Source organism: Podarcis vaucheri (genome assembly GCF_965113315.1).
Source record: "Podarcis vaucheri genome assembly, chromosome: 15".
NCBI lineage: Eukaryota > Metazoa > Chordata > Lepidosauria > Squamata > Lacertidae > Podarcis > Podarcis vaucheri.
The window spans coordinates 7598545-7619741 of record NC_138753.1 but is presented as its reverse complement, the minus strand read 5'-3'; the positions used below and the strand labels follow the sequence as shown (position 1 = coordinate 7619741).

The 21197-nt window shown below is 46.2% G+C and overlaps 1 protein-coding gene across 5 annotated transcripts in view; it reads left to right on the top strand.

The window, feature by feature from the left end:
• The first annotated feature begins 957 nt into the window (after positions 1-957).
• SYNRG (synergin gamma) overlaps positions 958-21197 on the top strand; it is a 55892-nt gene continuing 35652 nt past the window's right edge. For 2 of the 5 annotated variants that reach the window (XM_082200786.1, XM_082200785.1), the window contains exons 1-9: positions 9398-9436; positions 10221-10322; positions 10840-10951; positions 11520-11825; positions 13010-13243; positions 15060-15137; positions 16234-16430; positions 17418-17666; positions 20193-20329. In XM_082200786.1, the coding sequence (XP_082056912.1) occupies positions 10840-10951; positions 11520-11825; positions 13010-13243; positions 15060-15137; positions 16234-16430; positions 17418-17666; positions 20193-20329 (1313 nt within the window). In that variant the 5' untranslated portion in view covers positions 9398-9436; positions 10221-10322. Of the gene's footprint in view, positions 1123-6495; positions 6534-8124; positions 8244-9301; positions 9437-10216; positions 10323-10839; positions 10952-11519; positions 11826-13009; positions 13244-15059; positions 15138-16233; positions 16431-17417; positions 17667-20192; positions 20330-21197 lie in introns of those variants that run through there. The other 3 variants (XM_082200789.1, XM_082200788.1, XM_082200787.1) reach the window with 3 other exon arrangements.

Here is a 21197-nt window from a genome sequence, read left to right as displayed (position 1 = left end):
GTCATACAATAGTCCACGTAAAATGTTGGTCATGTCTGTTGATCTGAATGGATCTATTTTAAGGCCTCGTTAGATACACCTCAGGGCAAAAAACATGCAATATATTGAGAAATCTACACCTGCATATATCTATAGATATTTGCTCATTTAGATCTATATATGAGCTGTCAAAATTGTATATTTAATAGAGATTAATACATATAGGAATCTGAGAACTATATACCCATCTCGATAAATCTTTATAGCTGTTAGATCTCTAATCTTTATATAGATTACAAAGAGCTTTAGGTCTACAGCTAGAAAAAACACAAGCATACATCTTTCTGAAGATACAGTGCTGAGTATTGACTGACATATGCATATAAATCAAGATCCTACAGGTACTGACTCTGGTTTGTTTTACTCTTTAATGTATCGTCAGTGCTTTTTTGGGCATGTGTTAAAACTTATCTTTAGTGTGTGCGCCTTGAGGTGACTGCAGAGAAGGCGGTTAAAAAGTATATTTATTTATACTCCTCCTTTCCCCCCCCCCGCCCGGGGGAGGGGGGTCTCAGGGCAGCTTAGGCAAACGGAAACAGGTAATGATGATGAAAAGACTAGTAATAAATCTTAATTATTGGTGAAGCAGAGCGGGTGGGGATGGAGAGACCTCTAGGATGAATAGCAGCCTCCATCCTGCCCTACACCTGGAGGGTAACTAGAGCGGCCACCCACCCCTCTCTATAGGGTGACTCTCCCTACGCCTCACAAGACCCCCTCACTTCCCCACTTTGTGGGGGGGGGGGAGAGATACGAGAAGGCTAGACCCCGCTCCTTCCCGCCCCTCGAGGCGGGCGCTGCCCAGTCGGTGGGCCGGGCCTGGCGGGGGCGAGGCGAGGAGGCTCCGCCCCCCGGAAGTGGCGGCGGCGGCGGCCCAGCTGACAGGAGCCGGAGAGGGAGGCCCTGCTTCGGGCTCCTGCCTCAGTCGCCGGGCAGCAAGATGGCGCTGCGGCCGGGCCAGGGAGCCGGCGGCGGCGGTTCCCTCAGCACCTCCTCGGCCGCCGCCGCCGCTCCTCTGCCGGGCACCGCCGGGCCGCCTCCGGGAGCAGCAGGTGGCGCCGGAGGAAGCCCCGGGCCTGCCAGGTAGGAGGGGAGGCGGGAAGGGAGGCGCGCTGCTTCTCAGGTGACTTTGGCATCTCGGATTATGCCGGCTCCCTGGGGGCGACTTTTAAAGCCTTTGGAGGAGGCGATATTCCCCACTCCGCCGCACCAATTAAACCTAAATATGTAGGAGAATACATAGGAGGAAGGAGAAGATGGGCACCTACATCATACCTAACACGTACATCATGGTTACTTCAATTTAGAGCCCGCCCTTCCATCCCAAGGAGTGCGTTTATATGTGTGTGTATCTATCTATATAGTGCACAGGCTATAGATATTAGTATTTGCACGTATAGGCAAAGTGGCAACGCGCAGCCTGTATGTTAGCTGCTTGCCTATGTTATCGTAAATATTTTCTTTCAGATGCTTTAAATGTGATTGATTGGGTGGAGTCTTACTCAGCAAAGGCAACACACAAACCTACAACAGGCAACACACACACAGTATACAGTAGCATACAGTACGCATAATGTGTGTGTACTTAATCTGCTTTCTCAGATAGTTATGGATAATGGTTGGGGCAGGGGGATCTTTTGCCATCTTAAAATACTGTACAGCCATTCTGATGGATACCTAAGAAGGTGTTGTATGGGCTTATATACCTTATCTGGTTGGTGATCCTTAACATAACAGCATTAGAGGTATTTCACACCCAGTATTTAACATACGGTCAGTGAATGGTTGCTAACCAATTGACTGAGCTCCACATGGGTAAGAGGTCTGCTTGCAACCACAGGGTCTTTAAGCAGGTACTCAGAACAAAATATTGAGGCTTCTGGTTAATAATACTAGGTCAGGAGTCCCATAATCTAGGATTAAGGACGGTACGGAAATTTAATTAATCAGTAGGTGCTGCAAGACACATTGATATACTAATCTCATTTATCTGGGGGTAAGCCCCACAGAATTCAGTAGAACTTACTTCTAAGTAGACATGGTTAGGCTTACCCTGTGAGTGCCCTATTTCTTCTAGAAGTAAGGTGAACATCATGCGTTCATTGTTGCCTTTCTGGCTGAATGTAAAGATTGGGCAGATATCTGTCTATTAGGCATTTAACATTCATCAGTTTATTTATTATTAAATTAGAAAGAGAGAATTAGAGAGAGAGAAAATGTGAGATTCCTCCCCCTAGTAAATTATAGATAGATGAGAAAAACAGGTTCTCTCTCCCCATCAATTATATAAAACTGAGAAAGTGAGAGAATGGGTGAGGATTCCATTAAAAAAAAAAAGTTTACATTTTTGGATAACAAGTACAGAATTCCACTAACTCCACTTTTTTAAAGTGGGGGAGAAATGCTCAAGGTTGGGTTTCAGGAATTTATTATTTCAATTCTTAATTTATTTTTTTAAAACTTATGTTTAATTTCAAGGTGGAGGAACACAACTTGGGTTTGTTTTAGGACAGGGTATAGTTCTTCTGGAGTCCTTTTTCTATTAATAATTCTTTTTTCCCTCCTGTGTAATTTTAATGGATGCTTAGGAACCCTTAGCACAGTAATGTCACTTACTTATACATTAGTTTATCTCTTGCCGCAGGGTATGCTTCCCACCCCCACCTGAACAACAACCATATGAGATAGGTTAGACTTGAAGTTCCCATGTCAAATTGAGTTGCATCCTCAGCCGCGATCAGGGGCTACCATTATTTTTAAAAATTATTAATAGCAGTGGCTGAGCAATTTCAATCATAACTGCAGGGCTGGGTAAGGGAGAATGTAACCCTTTCTTCTAACCCTGGAGCCATTTCCCTGTTAAAAGTTGTGTTGTAAAACTGCTTTTTGCCCCATGCAGCAAAACATACAGGTATCTTATGGCTGCCAGTATTTTTTCCCTACGGGGCAAATACTAACTTTGAGGAAGGTGGCGAGTGATTTTAGAATCTCCTGTGCCGGCGCTCAGTCAAACCCAAGCCCCTCTGCTACCAATATTCCTTGAAAAGAGGTTAAAGTACAGGTTACAAAGGTATGGCATTCCTGTCCACCTTCCCCATTGTCTATTTTAGATAGCTTCTTGGGGCAGATACTTCTCTGTTTTTATTTACATAAGTGTATGGCTTTATCTAATTGATAAAAGTGTGTTGGGTATAGGCTAAGCGTTTTCTTGTTACGGGGTATGGTTGGTGCAGCACTTGAGGGGGATTAATGTAAAGCAAGTGGAAGGTTGAGATGCTGAGAGTGCTTTATCAGTCCATCCCTCTTCCCAGTTTTATTTATTTATTGAGGATTGAGGATTTGGATTGCAGTCCCAATATCGGTTAGCCACTCTCCCAGAGAGAATATGGCTGCTGTGCTGTGCGTGGCTAGGCTGCTTAAAATTCCACCAACTTCAAAGAGGCATAATTCTTGGAGCCTACGAACATTCCTTTGGGAGTTCAGCTTGCCCTGGGACAGGCAGTTATGTGTAGGTGAACAAGTAAAAGGTTCTGTTGGCTTTAGAGAATGCTGGGTTTATTACCCACTCAAGTTAATATATCTTCTTCTTACCAGAGCTACTGATGTATCTCTTCCAGTTGAATGTGTGGATTTGAGAATTCATTCTGATGGTGCAGATAAAATATAACTGATAGAATTCTACAGGTTGGGATATTAGTGTGTGAAAACCATCCAGATCTAACGATCCCTAGATGGTCGAAAGTAGTTGAAAGCCAGATGCAAAATGTCCCTGGCACACTGGCGGTATATAAATATATTTTATAAATAAGCAAACGTAGGATGCTGCCCTCTGCTAAATCAGACCATTGGTCCATCTATCTCAGTATTGTCTACACTGACTGGCAGTGGCACTCCATGGTTTCGGGCAGGGATTCCTCCCAGCCCTACCTTGAGATGCCAGGGATTGAATCTGGAAGCTTCTGCATACCAAGCAAATGTTCCACCACTGAGGTACGGCCCTTCCTGATTTAGCATCAGAGAAAATGTTGGTCTTCTGTCTTCTTTTCTCTCTGACTCTAATTAGCAGGAGTGTGTTTTCTCCTTTGTAGCTGCTTATAAATAAGTCACTGCTTCTCTGGAAAGCCATGCATGTTTAATGATTCGGCCTTTCTTTGCTTGCTGTGTGGAATGGCAACGAGCCCCTCAGATCAAGTCATGGTTTTGCCCCTTCTCCCCCTCCCTCCTCTTTTGCGGTAGGATCCTGACACAGAAGGATGGGGAGGGGGTTGTGCGTGTGGAGCGCTGATGCAGATGTGTGACTCCCGCAGGGGAGTTTAAACGTGACATGTAGGTTTGAATTAGCACCAGTTTGAGCAAGTAGTGGATTGAAACTGGGCATGTTGACCTCAGTGGCGGGTCCCTTATGATTAATGCAAGCGTTCATCAAATGCCCTTATTCTTTTGTTCTTAGCAGTGTGCACCTGCTGGTTTTTAAGGGCAGGAGAGACTGTCTTGGGACTTTTAACACAGAGGTAGTAAAGCGCTTTCAGATGGAGGGCCATGCTCCATTCTGAGCAACCTTCTGGGGGCCGCATGCCAGGGGTGGAGACGGCCAGATGCAAACGTGAGCAGAGAAATGAATCTGAATCTTACTTTGGTATACAGTGGTACCTCGGGTTAAGAACTTAATTTGTTCTGGAGGTCTGTTCTTAACTTGAAGCACCACTTTAGCTAATGGGGCCTCCCGCTGCTGCTGCGCCGCTGCTGCACGATTTCTGTTCTCATCCTGAAGCAAAGTTCTTAACCCGAGGTAATATTTCTGGGTTAGTGGAGTGTAACCTGAAGCGTATGTAACCTGAAGCGTCTGTAACCTGAAGCGTCTGTAACCCAAGGTACCACTGTAGTAGGCTAGTTCTGTCTCGCATCAGAGCATTATCAGAAGCATTATCAGAGTTCAAGGACACCTTCCAGCCAAGCAAAACACTCAAGGAGAGTGCAAAGCAGGACTGGTGAAGGCTGTGGCCCTGGGGTGCGGAGGGATGGCTGAGAAAGTGCTTAGGGTGGTTCCCAAGGGCCACAAAGAGAGACCTGGGGGGGGGGGTTGCTTGAAGAGGAAGCCTTCCTGTTGAAGAGCACCATGGGTTTTCAAGGGCTGGTCCCCTGGAAGCCTTTACTGTGAGGCAGTGGTCCCCCCCCCCCAACATATTGGGATATCTTACAGAACTCCAAGCTGATCCTGTGAAGTAAAAACTGCTAACGAACAATTCATTTCACAATTTCAAAATTCAAACCACAATCGCAAGACTTGCTTCCGGCCCTCTTGACTCCCCATGCAAGGCAGCTCTGCAAAAAACTGTATACAGGCAACGACCGTGTTGTGCATGTTCAAAGCACGTGGGACCGTGCATGCCTGCATCACTGTGAACACGGAAGTGGCAGGAAAAGGGGCGGAACAGGGTAGGGCAGGCTTATGTGGGCTTCGCAGTTGCATGCGATGACCCGGAATGCAACCCCCGTGCAAATCTGGAGTTGCCTGTAGTGGAACAGGATCACATCCGTCCACCAGACTCTCCAAATGCACAGGTACATCTCCTTGAGACACTCCTTGAAACGGAAGATGCATCAACCCAACTTAATGGGCTTGTTATGGTCCCTTGTGAAAGGGAGATTAAAAAGGGTGTGTGCCTGTGTTAAATGGCCACTTTCCCCCTCCTTATTCAGCAGCTGTGAGTAGCCCTCAGCCTCTGAATACTGAGGAGTTGCAGTAGTGGAAGAGGCAGATTTCGTTCTTTCAAGTCCTGCTTAGGAGCATCCAGGTTCTTTGGGTTTGGCCATTGTGGGAACCGGACTGCTGGGCTAAATGGACCTCATCTGTCGTGACTCTTCTTACATTACTGTGCTTTTCAAGCAGGAGCAGGAGGAACCTCAAGCTCGGGGGCTGAATGTGGCCCTGCAGGCCTCTCTCTCTGGCCCTCAGAACTCTCCCCAAGTCGTACTCATATGTAGTCCTCCTTCATGCCCAGAGCACTTTTGCCTGGCTGGAATTTGCCCTCAATGCCTCTTTCATACCTGGATGAATACTGCTTGCTTACGTTCTGTATGTGTATGCGTGTTTTACTGTTCTCTTCCATAAAATGTAATGAGCGTAAAATGCTTTTATTATTGTTTTAAAAGTTCTTTACTCTAATTCCATTTTATGGAATGAAACAGTAAAACAAACTGCTTTTCATAGAACATATGAATGTGGAAATGAGAACGAAACCTAGCTTCGAATCTGGATTGTGACTTGTCCTGATGGACAGAAAGGAAATTCCACTAAACTGCTCTGTTTGCAGACAGCTCCAACACAGGAGAGAGCTGCCTGCCACAATTCATTTACCAACTTGACCCCCAAACAGTTGAGGCAATGCTTTGCATTAGAGTTTGCACTATTACTCAAAATGGAAGACTCACGGTTTTTACCACTTTCTGTTTCAGCTTCATGTTTCCTGTTGCGGGTGGTCTTGGTCCTCAGGGTACGTAAAAGTTCAAACTTTAATGGGAGGGGAAGGCAAGGTGTATTATTACTCAGGAAAGGGGGACCTGCTGCCTTCCAAGATGTTCTTGGACTCCAGTTCCCATCATCCTTGATGGGTTGGGCCCAAGCTTTCCAGGGCTGATGGGAAATTGACACCATCTGGAGGACTCTTTGCTAGAACTGAGCGAGGTTCAAAACTGCAAGTGTTAAATATATCTCTCAGAGTTGTTGTTTTTTTAAAAAATCTGACTCTTCCTAATATGTGAGATGTGATGCTCAAGATGAGGGTGTTGAAACTTGGGGTAAAAAAATTTGTAGGTTCCTCTTCCATAGAAGTGGAGCTCCAAGGCTTCCTTGGGGAGATGCCAGGACACCTGACAATGCCGGACTGGTGCAGATACATCTCTTAAATCAGAGTTACATTTCAGGTGCTTTCCCTAGAGGTGTTAACTGTTCTTAAGGAAGATGCCGGTGCTGCCATTGACCAAGGTCAATTCTAATTAGTTGGCTTCAGAGCTCTTCCTAATGGAAGCCCCAGTTACATTAACCATTATCAAGGCTTGTAATGATGTAGCCCTTAATCGTGACTAAGACTTGCAGAGAGGGGAAGAGCTGGAGGAAGGGATCCCGGGATGGCATCCTTGCCTGGCAGACTTGGGGCAGATCCCACCTCTGATACCTGCCCTGGGCGGCTTGGGTCTGCCTGCCACTCCACTTTCCCACAATGTGCCAAGAACGACCCTGCCTCAATGGGAATGTGTGAAATTAAAAATGGCAGCTAGCCCCAGCAACCTGGCATTGATTGGAGCTACCCACAGCCACCATACGTTAGGTCCGGTGGCAGAAGAAGGGGACCTGCTGGAAGGCACTGTGTCCAGGGCCTCCCCCCTAAATCTGGAGCCATCCCCAGAAGGAGTATGTGATCTTGCAGCCCATCCCCAACTCCTTAACCAAGCCCTGCCATGGGACAGTAAAGGAGGAGGAGGAGGAGACAGTAGGGGAAGAAAGAGCTATGAGTGGAGGGGGTTCCCCCTGCCCACCCTCTGGACCACCTGAGAAACTCAACAAACTGCTGTACCTGGAACTGGGTGTGCGAGCGCAGCTGAATGGGACACAGTTGTAGGCAGCCTGAGGAAGTACCATCCACCCTTGGTTTGCCCATAAAAAGCAAGTCTAGAGTGAGAGACTGGCACCTGCTGTTTCCAGGAATTCTTCTCATTGTGAGACTTTTGTGGGTGAGCTGAAAGTTTGTTTGGACCCCGGTAGAGAACCCAGAGGCTGAGAGGGAGGGTGTGCCCAAAGGAAAATGAATTAATATTCATATCACTTTGTATTAATGTAACATTTTTATGTAGATGTATTTTTGTAATATTTTCTTTAATTTGCTGTTGTTTTCAGTTTTTATGTACACTGCTTAGATATATTTTTTAATATATTAAGCGGTTTAGACATTAAATAATCAATAAAAATAATCAGTTGATTAATAATATTGAAATAATGGTTGGGCCAGACGGTGGTCTATGCTTGTGGATTAATAAAATTTAGATCTGACAGGGAATCCTAACCCAACCTTTCATGCCTTGGTGTAGGTATGATTCCCATGCAACAGCAAGGCTTCTCGATGGTGTCGGTCATGCAGCCCAACATGCAGGGCATGATTGGAATGAATTACGGTTCTCAGATGCCTCCTGGAACAATGACCATGCAGGTTTGAGACTTGTGCTTAGTCAACAGGAAGCTCTTGGGCTTTGATCTGTGTCAGGAGGAGTGGAGTTTGCTGATTTATGCGAGAAACCGAAGGCAGCGGCCCGGCAGGCTTCCCCTTCCTAAGCTTCTTTCTCATAAATAAAATATTTTAATTCGCATCCTTGCTCTTGCACCAAAGCCACCCTGTGAGGCTTCTCAAAATACCATCTGAGTACAACCAGTGTCAGACTTTGGGGGGCCCTTGGCATTTGGCATGGGGCCACATGCTCACTGCCTGCCCCCAGGCGTGCCAAAGCTGTGGCAGGTGGGAGCGCTTTTGAATGGGAGCTAAGCTTGGCTGCTATCCATCGTGGCCTCCTGCCATCTTAAAGTGACTCAAATGCAATGCCCCAGCCTGTAAATTTATAGTCCTACTCAGACACTGCTAGGGCAGCCACCATGGGTGAGCTGAGCCCTTATTCAGAAATGAGCTTGCTGCTAAAGAAAAAAGAAGAAGAGACAGAGCATTTGGTGAACAGCAGTGCAGCCAGGTTGGGCTGGTGAGGTGCCCTCTCAAGCCCCTGTGGCCCTTGGGTCAGTGCCCCACCTTGTCAACTGCTGGTGCCGGCACTCTGCCACCACCAAGCATCCTATTTGTGTCTCGGGTGTTACGGGGAGGGGATGAGGAACTCTTTACGCAGCAAGCCCCAATGAGAGTGCAGAATCTTGGGGGAAGCATGCTATAGGGCAACGAGGGCAAAGCATGCTCAGTGGTGACAGAAAGTTGAAATGGGAGATGGATGGAATGGGACAAGCTGTGTTGGAAGTGTGCATGGCTGGCTGGAACTCCCGTAAAGCAGGAACCCTCCACATTGCAGTGTTTTGTTGCAGCAGGTCCTGTGGCCATTGCAGATTGGACCAGAAATTTTCTGCACGCAATGCAGGTGTTTTCTCACTGAGCTGCATCCCTTTCCCAGATTCCTGGGTTGGCTTCCCCCAATGTTTCTTGCTCTTAGCAAGGTGGTTTTTTTATTTTTAACATTAAATAATTGAATGCCATATGTTTCATTTGCTTCCCAGGGTGGCATGAATCTGGGCCCGATGCCAGCGGCTGGGATGTCATACATGGGGCAGGCTCCCTTCTTAGGAATGCGCCCAGCAGCTCCTCAGTACACCCAGGACATGCGGAAGCAGTTTGTGGAAGAGCAACAGTAAGTGACGCTTAGCTGTCCCCCCCAAGTGTTGGGATGGAGATGAGAAGGGTCGTTAGGGGCCTTATACTAGGGGCGGGGTGCCTTTATAGCCCAAGAAGAACATTCCCTTGTGGGCAACCATATGGGGCGGATATACCAGTGGTGGGTGGAGCCAGTGGCAAAAGTGGGTGGAGCAAAGGAGATGACTGACCTTTGTACAGGAGGCTACATTCCAACTTTTCAGAAACCATAGGATTCTAAACGCACACAAACACCCCTCTCCTTCCAAGCAAGAAAGGAGCATTATCATGAGAACCCATTTCAGCCAGGCAGCTGTGAAGATCACATCTGAATTTGGAAATTAAGAGTACCTCGAACAAGATTGGGTCTTGGGCAGTGTTACTTTGTCCTAAGGCAAGCCTGGGGTCAAGTGCAGCCCCCCATTAATGGGCTTACTTGGCTGGTGTTGTCTTTGAACAATGTCTCTTGCTTGCCTAGATAGAGAAGAGGAAGGGTCATGTCGGTGCGTATAGAAACTAGCCTAGGACACAAAGGTAAAATTTACATGGGTTGCTCCACCCACTTTTACTTCTGGCTCTGCCCACCAAGGGCACATGGCCCTCAGAAGATTGCACAGAAGGGAATATGGCCCTCAGGTGGAAGAAGTTTCCCTATCACTGGTTTAAGAAATGTCATACTTATCTGCAGAAAGCAGGAAAATAAATAGTGGTGAAACATAGGGCCTAAATAATAATCCTTTTTAAAAAATAATAATAATGGCATGGCTTATATCTCGTTGCAGGAAGCGATATGAACACCAGCAAAAGTTTTTCGAAGAGGAAAGAAAAAGGCGCCAGTTTGAAGAGCAGAAGCAAAAGCTACGGCTTTTAAGCAGCGTGAAGCCAAAGGTCTGTTGACAAGGGGTGTTTTCAGCAGCACCCTATCGGATTTTAAATTCATTAACATATTTTCTCTTGAGCTGGGAAAATGAGCACAGCTGATAGAAAATGTAACCTTTTAATGAAACAGTGCAGAGCATTGAAATGTACAAGGCTGAACAAAAAGCAAGATATGAAATGATAAACTTCTCCCGGACAAAAAAATGTTTTAGTTTGACTGTTTCGGTTGGCCTCTTGATAAAGGTTGCCACTGAGATGCAAAACTGCCTTTTGTTAGGAGAAGAAAAAGTGTTTAAAACATATTTTCCACATGCCTTTAAGAGTTTCACCACGGGTCATGTCTTCACTGTCAGGCAGGGTGCTTCTGAATGCCAGTGGCTGCAAACCGCAGGAGGGGAGCGTGCTCTCGCACTCAGGTCCTGTTTACAGGCTTTCCTTTGGGGCAACTGATTGGCCACTGGCTAGAGAGGCCTTTGGCCTGATCCAGCTGCCATCTTTTTGTTACGCTCTAATGTCTCTGTTTTAGATGGGTGAGAAGAGCAGAGACGATGCACTGGAAGCTATCAAAGGGAACCTGGATGGGTTTTCCAGAGATGCGAAGCTGCACCCCACGCCGACATCACATCCAAAAAACTCAGGTATTACATTTTTCATCGGAGATGCGGAGAATGAAAACCCCTGAGCTGGTGCTCTCCTAGTGTTGTCCCATCATGGCCAATGCCCAGGGATGACACTTGGTCCTGCCACTCTCACAGGCACACTTGGTGGGGACGTGGGAGAGGGCCTTTTTGGCAGCTGCTCCCAGACTTTGGAACTCTCCGTTTGACAACCAAGGTATGACTGTAGAGTGAAGTTGCCAGACGCCCTTTGAAGGGGAGGTGAGTTCCACAACTTAGGGGCTGCCACAGACAATACACTCTCCTGGACCACCACCACCTGAACGTCTGAGGGCAGGGGAACTCTCAGGAGGACCTCCTCAGTGCAGCAATGTTCCTCAGCGCAGCAGTTTACGAAACGCTGAGCAGTACTGCTTGGCATGGAGTCAGCATTGCCAGCAACCCCGTTCTGCCTTCATTAGAAATGGCCATTTCTCTCACTCCCTCCCTCTCTCTATATTTATTTATTAACCTTAGCAAAAAGCCTTGTTTTCCTCATTGGTTTCCATTTTGTGTGTACGTATGTGTGTGTGTTCATTCCATTTTGCAGATCATCCCACGCCATCCCATTCTACTGTGTCTGTCTCCCAAACCTCTGCCTTTCTTGACGATGACGAGTTTAGTGACTTTATACAGGGGCCTGTCGAAAACGCCCCAACATTCGTGCCTCCCACCTCTTCCCAGCCTTTTCAGTCTTGCCATCCTTCCTCCCAGGCTGGGCAACGGCTTTCAGAGAAGGTTGTGGCCCAGTCTCTCCCTCCAGCCCAGATTCCAGTGTCCTCCATCTTTCACGGCCCCAGGGGGCAGGTTCCTTATTTCTCTGCTTCTCCAGCTTCACAAAACACTCAGAAAACAGGTAACATACCATATGTTTGGTGTTTGGGAGGGGATGGGGTACAAAATCCAGCAGCTCTGAATATGGGAACTGTGCTTGGTAAATTCCATCTAATCAAAAACAAGTGATTTGACTTAGAGCTGCAACGTTTAGGCTGTGATCCTGAGCACACTTCCTCTGGAGTAAGCCCTGTTACATGCAGTGGAACATGTGTCTAGCAAATATGCATGGTGTTGTATTACTAGGTTGCTTAAAAATATTTTGATTGATTTAAGAGGTAAAGGGACCCCTGACCATTAGGTCCAGTCGTGGCCGACTCTGGGGTTGCAGCACTCATCTCGCTTTATTGGCCGAGGGAGCCGGCGAACAGCTTCCGAGTCATGTGGCCAGCATGACTAAGCCGCTTCTGGCAAACCAGAGCAGCACACGGAAACGCTGCTTACCTTCCTGCCAGAGCAGTACCTATTTATCTACTTGCACTTTGACGTGCTTTCGAACTGCTAGATTGGCAGGAGCAGGGACTGAGCAATGGGAGGAGGATTCGAACCGCCGACCTTCTGATCAGCAAGTCCTAGGCTCTGTGGTTTAACCCACAGCGCCACCCGCGTCCCGATTTAAGAGGTACCCACCCCCAATTAACTGGGCAGCAGAATTTGAAAGTTAGTACTTCTAAATCCATAGTGGCAGGTGCTTTCTTAGAAGAGGCATTCTCCCCTCTTTTGTCCCAGGAAGGAGTGCCTCTTGAGCCGTGACTTACATACATAACGTCTAAAAAATAATAATCACTCCCTCTAGTGTCAAACTCATGTGGTGAGTGCCGACAGATACGAAGCTAAAATGGAGCTATTGGAAAGAAGAGGGAGGTATCAGCATGCTCAGGAGAACCTCTAGTTTTTGGGGGGAGGGAGTGGGTTGAAATACACCTTAGGGGCAACTCCCCCTCCCAAGAAACTGAATGAGGCCTGAGCATGCTCAGTAGCCATGGAATGTTGAGAGCTGGTCGAAAAGGAATAAAATGACATATAGGAAGACATGACAGCTGCACCAGCCTTGGGTAAATGTGGGGCTGCTCATCCATTCTTGTTTCCGCACCTCGACAGCTCCTTTTGTGTGTGGAGGCGGGTGTGTTTTGTGTGTGGATTGGGGTGGAGTTCCAAACTTGAGATTTAACCAAGTGCCAACAATTCCTCCTTTTATCTGTCCAGGCCCTCCCTTGGAAGAGAAGCCCTGGCCACCCTGTGGGTTGAGTGAATTTGGGCAGGCACAAACCCAACATAAAGCTCCTGACGCTGAGCTCAGTGCCGCAGCTCCAGCTGCAAACGGCCCTGATCCCAGGTTAGGGGCCAGTAACTGGCAGCCCGCAGGGGCGCTCCCGAGCGGCAGCCCCGGTCCAAAGGCAAACAAGGCTTCAGAACAAAACCTGTCAGCCCAAGAGCGTGGTGAGCATATCTGTGTCTTGCAGAGCTTACGCTCCAGTGCTGCTTGAACATGCTAACCTATTTAACACAAATGCCGGGTGATTTTGCTCTGAACCCCTGCTTGAATAATAACAGCGAAGCACCGATTCTCCTGACTTAACATGTGACGTCCGCAAGTTCTGCTTCTGTTTTTCAAACTTTGTAACCTGTAAGGGTCAAAACCTAACAAGCTTCTTTGAATAAGATTTGATCCTGCAGAAAAAAAGTTCTTCCAATCATGCATGCCTTCTTCTGATTCTTGTCTTTAGCTGTCATTTACCTTGTGGAGTGGGGGGAAAATAAACACCTCATCTCCTCAAACAGCAACAAACGCATCCCAATACCATGAATGAAGTTGATGGATGGTGTGGACTTAAGGACAGGTGATAGGAGAAGGGACATAGGTCAGTTGTGGAGCTTCTGCTTTTGCATGCAGAAGGTTCCAGGTTCAGTCCCTGGCATCTCCAGATAGGACCGGGAATACCCACTGACTGAAACCCTGGAGAGCAGCTGCCAGTCAGTGTAGACAACACAGGGCTAAGCAGACCAACAATATGACTTGGTATAAGGCAGCTCGCTGTCTTCCTACTAAATGCAGCACCAGGAGGAGTGGAATATTAAGGGGAGAGATGTAGCTCAGTGCTGCAGCATGTGCAGAATGTCCCTGGTTCAACCCCCAGCAGCTCAAGTAGAAAGACTCCCTTCTGAAACCCTGGGGAGCCGCTGCCAGTCAGTGCAGACAATACTGAGCTAGACAGACTCTGCCTATGTTCTATAATAATTCACACAAACGTAATTTGAGCAATAGAACCCATTATTAACTGTCCCAGTATTTCCGCTTCTCCGTTTAGTTCTCTGCGCACCGCCTGGATTGCTGTTCAGGTGGCCTCTCTTCTAACAGCAGTGATAGCACTTAACGGACTCTACAAATTAAGAAGGGTTTTGCCTGCTTAAAGAACAGGCATAAAATGAAGTGGCAGTGGTGTTGAATGAACTTGAGATGGACTCTATGGCCATCGCTCTTTGCAGATGCTAGATTCCACCACCACCACGATGATGGCCATGCAAGTACTTGCTGCTGGCATCACTCAAGCAGCCTCTTCAGTTCCATTTGATTCCCAAGGAGAGGCGTTTGCCGAAGTTGGCACTCTGCGGCTGCAGGAGTGGAGGCTCCGAGGGCCAGGTGTGTGTTTTGACTTCTCTGGCCAGAACATTACCCCTCCACTCCTCTTCAGGAGAAATCTCAGTATGGCTAAGGAAAGCTATTGCTCTTACTATGGCGATTTGTAGAAATAGAAAAGCCCCGCCTAGTTGCCATGGAGGCTTATCCGAAAGGGCAAATGGGACTCTGCCCCACCAACCTCAGACAGCCCCCGTCTTCCTCCCTTCTTACTTACAGCAAGTCAGCAGGTGACTTCACCTTCCATTGGCTCTATCTCTGCCTGTCATTGGCCTCGATTCAGAAGGCTGATCTCCTTGCCAGCGCTCAGCTGGCCCTTGGTCCCGCCAGGGCTCAGCTGAATTGCATTTATTTTTTTAAATTCCAACAGTCCTAGAAATGCTTCCCAAGAGCTCTGTGTAGAGAGGCTCTGTTGCATATACAGAGTGTTTAAAGCTTGATTTGTGTGCAGAAGGAGAGTCTCTTCCCTCATTTCTTTGAGCGTGCCATTTTATTCCGGACTGCTTGCAAGAGAGGCGATTCCTCCTTTGAAATAAGATGACGGAAGTGTTCCAGATGAGTCATTTTGCTGCAGATATTTCCTAAATATAGTTTTCCTTTCGTGCGTGTGCCTTTTAGGTGTCGGAGTCTTCCCTTCCCAGGATCCAATCCAGCAACTGATGCCTCCCTGGATTTACAATGATAATTTAGTTCCAGGTAATATTAATGGCAATGATGAAACTGAGCAGGAATAGCCTTTGAAAGTATTAGAAAAGGTGATGCAAGCTCACCTCCCATTCTGGATGACTTGTAATTAAACCAGCTTATTTCTTAAGATGATTTGCCCTTTCTGCAGGTGAGGGGACTGGTATATAGAGTCTGTGCTAAGTGCTTAGTAGGGAACACTAGATTTTAAACTGGGCTTGCTAAGGGCGTCTCACTTTTATTTTATTTTATTTATTGGATTTTTATACCACCCTTCCCCAAAGGGAGTCTGGGAGCATCAAAATGTTAAAACACTACCATTTAAAGTAGGAACATAGCTAATACATGTAAAAAAACTACTGAAAACCTGAAAACATTTAGAAAAGGGTCTGTAAGCTTCATTCAGGTGGTCTGTTCTCTTCCGCTCCCCACCCTGCCATTTTATTCTCACAACAACCCTGTGAAGTAGCTAAGGCTGGTCCAGGGGGGTCACAGTGGGGTTTTGTAGGGCTGAGTAGAGATTTGAACCCAGGTTTCAGCCTGACACTCTAACCGCTAGGCCACACAAAATCACACATGTCGCTGAATTGTTCTGCCCAGACACGGAGGTCCAGTGCCGAGGGCCTTGTGGTGGTTCCCTCACTGCGAGAAGCCAAGCTACAGGGAACCAGGCAGAGGGCCTTCTTGGTGGTGGCACCCGCCCTGTGGAACGCCCTCCCTTCAGATGTCAAAGAGATAAACAACTACCTGACATTCAGAAGACATCTGAAGGCAGCCCTGTTCAGGGAAGTTTTTAATGTGTGACATTTTAATGTATTTTTAATCTTTGTTGGAAGCCACCCAGAGTGGCTGGGGAAACCCAGCCAGATGGGCGGGGTACAAATTATTATTATTATTATTATTATTATTATTATTATTATTATTATACTTCCATGTAGAATTCTGTAAATGCTCTGTTTGCTGTCCAGCTCCACAGTGGAGCTGGAGGGTTGGCATTTGATGGTGCCCAAGTCCAAGTTCATCTTTGTCTCTAATTTGGGTTCTTACATGTTGGCAACTCCTGATTATGCGAACTTCTTCTTTTTCTGGCTGGCTTTTTTCTTTGCAGATCTGTACAAGAAAATTCTAGAAACCACTATGACGCCCACTGGAATAGACACTGGCAAACTTTATCCCATCCTCATGTCTTCTGGACTTCCCAGGGAGACGCTGGGGCAAATATGGGCCTTGGCCAATCGCACCACTCCTGGGAAGCTTACGAAAGAAGAGCTGTATACCGTTCTGGCTATGATAGCCGTAACTCAGGTAGGAGCGACTAAACACTGGGAGGCAAAGCTGGGGGAAGGTCAGCTCACATATTTTGAGTGGGTTCTGTGCACCTCTTATTAGAAAAGCGGGAAAGGACGTGCTGTGGTACAGAGCTTGTAGCGATCCTGCATCCAAGAAACTGGCCAGATTCTGCACCCCTTTTGCTACAGTGATGTGCTGGTCTCCAAATGGGTTGCTTCACCCCCAGGCATTGGTGGAAAATTACACAAAGTCCTGTATCATTTCAGTAGAGTTGGAGAAATCATTTGAGCAGCAGTGGTCACATACATAAATAATTTTTTATATTGTCTAGGTAACTCTAATCCCATAATTCCCCCCCCCCCCAGCCTCTGGTTTCTTAATTGAGGTTATTGCAAACAGTTTTTTTCAATTTATTACATACCATCTCTCAGTAGGCTTTTACCTTATTGCAAGTCCACCACACATGGGAAAAAATACCTCCCTTATTTTTCCCTTTCCAACAAATACTTGATTTCGATTTATGCATTTTTGCTAGTTTTGCTTTAAATCATTTTCACAAATTTCCCCCTCAAACCATAACTTGATGTAAACTTTAATTCTGTGTTCCACAACCGCTCCCATGCCGACATTTCAATACAGTGGTACCTCGGGTTACATACGCTTCAGGTTACAGACTCTGCTAACCCAGAAATAGTACCTCGGGTTAAGAACTTTGCTTCAGGATGAGAACAGAAATCGTGCTCCGGCAGCACGGCAGCAGCAGGAGGCCCCATTAGCTAAAGTGGTGCTTCAGGTTAAGAACAGTTTCAGGTTAGGAATGGACCTCCGGAACGAATTAAGTGCTTAACCCGAGGTACCACTGTATTGTGACCAATATCCATTGCTCAATGTATTATTGAAGATATTACTTGTTCATCTTTAGCTTCGCATTCTAATAGCGCCTTATAAAAACAGTGCTGCTGTCTATTAATGCTCCCCCCTGCCCCCTCTTTTCACTTACAGAGAGGCCTTCCGGCTATGAGCCCCGACGGTTTGAACCAGTTCCCCTCTGCCCCACTCCCTACACTGAGTGGGCTCCCGATGGCAATCCCTGTCACGGTGAGCCAGCAGCCGATGATGCCTCCGGGGCCTCCCGTCTCCATGCCTCTTAGTATGGCGCCCGCCGTGGTGGGGATCAACATGGCTGCACCAGTGGCGGGACCTTCAGCGCCGGCGCCCAGTGGGTTCATGCCGCCTTACCCCACAAGCCAGGTCAGTGGTACAGAGCTTGTAGCCATGCAATAAGCGAGAATCCTTCTTGAAGTGGATTTAAGAAAGAACTTGTCCTTTCCAGCCAATATTTAAGCAACAGAGCGTGAACATGTCTCTTTCTTTTAATGCTCACTTGCGTTTCTCACATCCTGTTTGTTTGCTTTCATTTTTGAAGTATTTGTGCTTCATTTTTAACCTGCATGCCGTTTCTCCGCATGACTGTATGCAAGGCAGCTTAGAACCCATATAAATTACAGTGTTTTTATATGGCTTTCATTGTGTTTAAATGCATCTTTTCTTTTAAATTTTATTGGGTTGTAGTCAGTGGTGGTCCTACTCAGAGTAGGCACATTGAAGTTAAAGGATACAATGGTACCTCGGTTCTCAAACGTAATCCATTCCGAAAGACCGTTTGAGTTCCGAAACGTTCGAAAACCGAGTCACAAAGGGCTGTCTGCAAATTCAGTTGAGAATATTTAAAAAACACGCAGCGGAAGCCATTTGACTTCCGAGGTGCGTTTGAAAATGGAAGCATTTGCTTCTGGGTTTTTGGCGTTCGGGTTCTGGAATGTTCATCAACGGAGATGTTCAAGAACTGAGGTACCACTGTACTATTGACTTAGGTTCTTTCCTTTCAAGGGGTCAGTTCTGAGTGAAACTTCGTCGAATACAGCCCTGTGGTGGTCGTTTTTAAATACTTCTGTTTTATTTTTGTTTTATGTTCTAACAATATGTTGTTTGTTTTTTAAAACTTAGATACTTTTTTAAAAAAGTAAGCAGTTTATAAATGCGTTTCAGTAAATGAATTAATAATGTCCATTCATTTCGATGGGTTTTATGCAGCTATGTTTAACCACAGGTTGCCTCTGCTGTGCATCTGTATGCAGTGCGATAGGATCACCCAGTCACTCTTGATGCAGACATGCAGCAGAATTACTGCTAGCTGGGATAGCTCAGTCAGTAGAGTGCGAGACTCTTAATCTCAGGGCTGTGGGTTCGAGCCCCACGCTGGGCAAAAGATTCCTGCATTGCAGGGGGTTGGCCTAGATGACTCTTATGGTCCCTTCTAACTTTATGTTCTATGATTCTGTACTCCTTGGAAGGACTCTCTGCATGAGTCACTGACATGGGAAAGAGCTGTGCTTTGAACAGTGACTTATGCAGAAGCTCTGCAAACACCCTCCTCTGGGAGCCGACGCTTCTTTCTTCTTCCAATCCAGGTGTGGTCAACAGACCACTCATGAGCATGGAGGTTTCCTGGATTATTTGCTTCATTAGCCTTGGGTTGAAAGTATGTTGAAATTTTGGCCTGTTTTTTCTTTGGGGCAGTTATTACAGGTTCTGTGGGTGATATCCCCAGTTCTTTGCAACATTGTCTTGTAAGTACAGTGGTACCTCTGGTTAAGTACTTAATTTGTTCTGGAGGTCCGTTCTTAACCTGAAACTGTTCTTAACCTGAAGCACCACTTTAGCTAGTGGGGCCTCCTGCTGCCGCCGTGCTGCCGGAGCACAATTTCTGTTCTCATACTGAAGCAAAGTTCTTAACCTGAGGTAATATTTCTGGGTTAGCGGCGTCTGTAACCTGAAGCGTATGTAACCTGAAGCGTATGTAGCCCGAGGTACCACTGTACCATGCTCGGACTCAGAAATAAATAGGGCTACTTTATCCAGCCCACAGTTTTAAGGGCTTTGCAAGGGGGGAGTTCAAAGTTGATGTAAGTAGCTTCAAAAGGGAGGGGAGATTTGAAAGTCCACCCGACAGTTCCCGGAGTCTTTTACTGATAAAAGTTGGCAGTTATTTTCATAGGCTGAGCCTTTTTATCAGAGTAATTTGATAATTAGAGCTCCTACTTACACAGCAGAGACTCAGTGGAGACTTGACCCGGCGCCTATTTCCCCGGACCTCCTCATACCTCCCTTTTTTGTATTCCGCTTCAGTTTGTTAGTTCAGCAAATCCTTACCATTAAGCTTTTACCCTTTTGTAAACCCTTTTTCCTATCTCTTAAAGCATTACAGCTGGAAATGACTTAGTTTCTATCCAACATCCTTCTAGCATTCATTAATTTTACAATATTTCTGTAAATAGTCTTTAAATTTCTTCCAGTCTAAGTGTAAGGAAGATATGTTATAGAAAATCAATGTGTTTTTTAACTGTTTTTATTTTGTATGTTTCTTTTTCTTTTTCATTTTTACTGTTATACTTTAAAAACTTTAATAAATATCTTTAAAAAAAAGAGAGAGAGAGAGACTTGACCCGGCGCCATCATCTCCCGGAACACTTCTTTCTCCTGTGCACTATGAAAGCAAATCTTCTGGGGTGTAGGAACAAAGCATGCTTCTGGTTTTAAGGGAAGAGAAGGAAAAGTGTGCATCTCTGCTATTGGAAGCCTCCTAGGAACTTTAGGAGTAGCCAATAAATAACAAAATACATAGCATAGTAGTGTTAGTTTTAAAGAATTCAAAGCAGCTAGGTATAAGATTGCTCTCACCCTGAAAGGGGACTTTATGATTTCATATTAATCTAGGCAGCCAAACAGGATGACGACGACTTCCAAGATTTCCAGGACGCTTCTAAGTCTGGGGGGCTTGATGACACCTTTACAGATTTCCAGGGAGAAGTGTCTGGATCAAGCAAGGCGTGTGCAGCACAGCAGCAGAGCAGGTAGAGGATTTTTAAAACGTGCTTTTACCGTAGGGGTTTTTGCTGGCAAGTGTGTGTATACTTGTGTGTCAAAAACAAACAAAAATAGCTTTTCACATCTTCTCACTTAGGAGGCATAGAAACAGGACTATGTCCATGCCTCATTCTAAATCGGATCCAGTTACGTTTTAGGCCAGTCATGCCCAAGCTTTGTAGGAGAGCCACTGTTTAGTCTGTGGCTCAGTAGTAGAGCATCTATTTTGCACTGCCAAGTGTCCCAGGGTCAATCTCTAGCATCTCCAATTAGGACTGGGAGACAAACCTGGAGAGCAGCTGCCTGTCAGTGTAGGTGGAGCCATGGTCGGACTTGATATAAGACAGCTCCCTGTTTTCTTCACTGTATCTTGCATTGAAATGAATTGCTGATCTTACTGCAATAAGTAACAGTAATTATGTTTAACACAGTATAATGACATATACCATAAACACGGCAATTACGACTTAGCCATTCTAGCCTTCTTTTTATTGCATATTACTTTTCCTCTTACACTTAGAAGCCACTACATATAAATATGTAGAATGCATTGCAGCCATTCATCTTTGGCACAGGAAATGTCCTCCCATGACGGTCTAATTGGGGTGTGAGTCAGCAGATATGTAGCTGTGGAATGGAGAGGTTGTTTTTCCTGGAAAAGCCTCACCTGCGTCTCTGTCCCGTGTGACTGCACCTCCCCTCTGGAGTGGCGTAATCGTTTGCAGTCTAATATGCTGGTCTAATTGTTTGAAAGACTTATTTTTGGAGGGTGGAGGGGTGGGGGTGGGGGGAAGTCTCCAGCTCTACAGACAGCTGGTGATTAGACTTGCCATACAGCATCCTGCTAGATTCCCG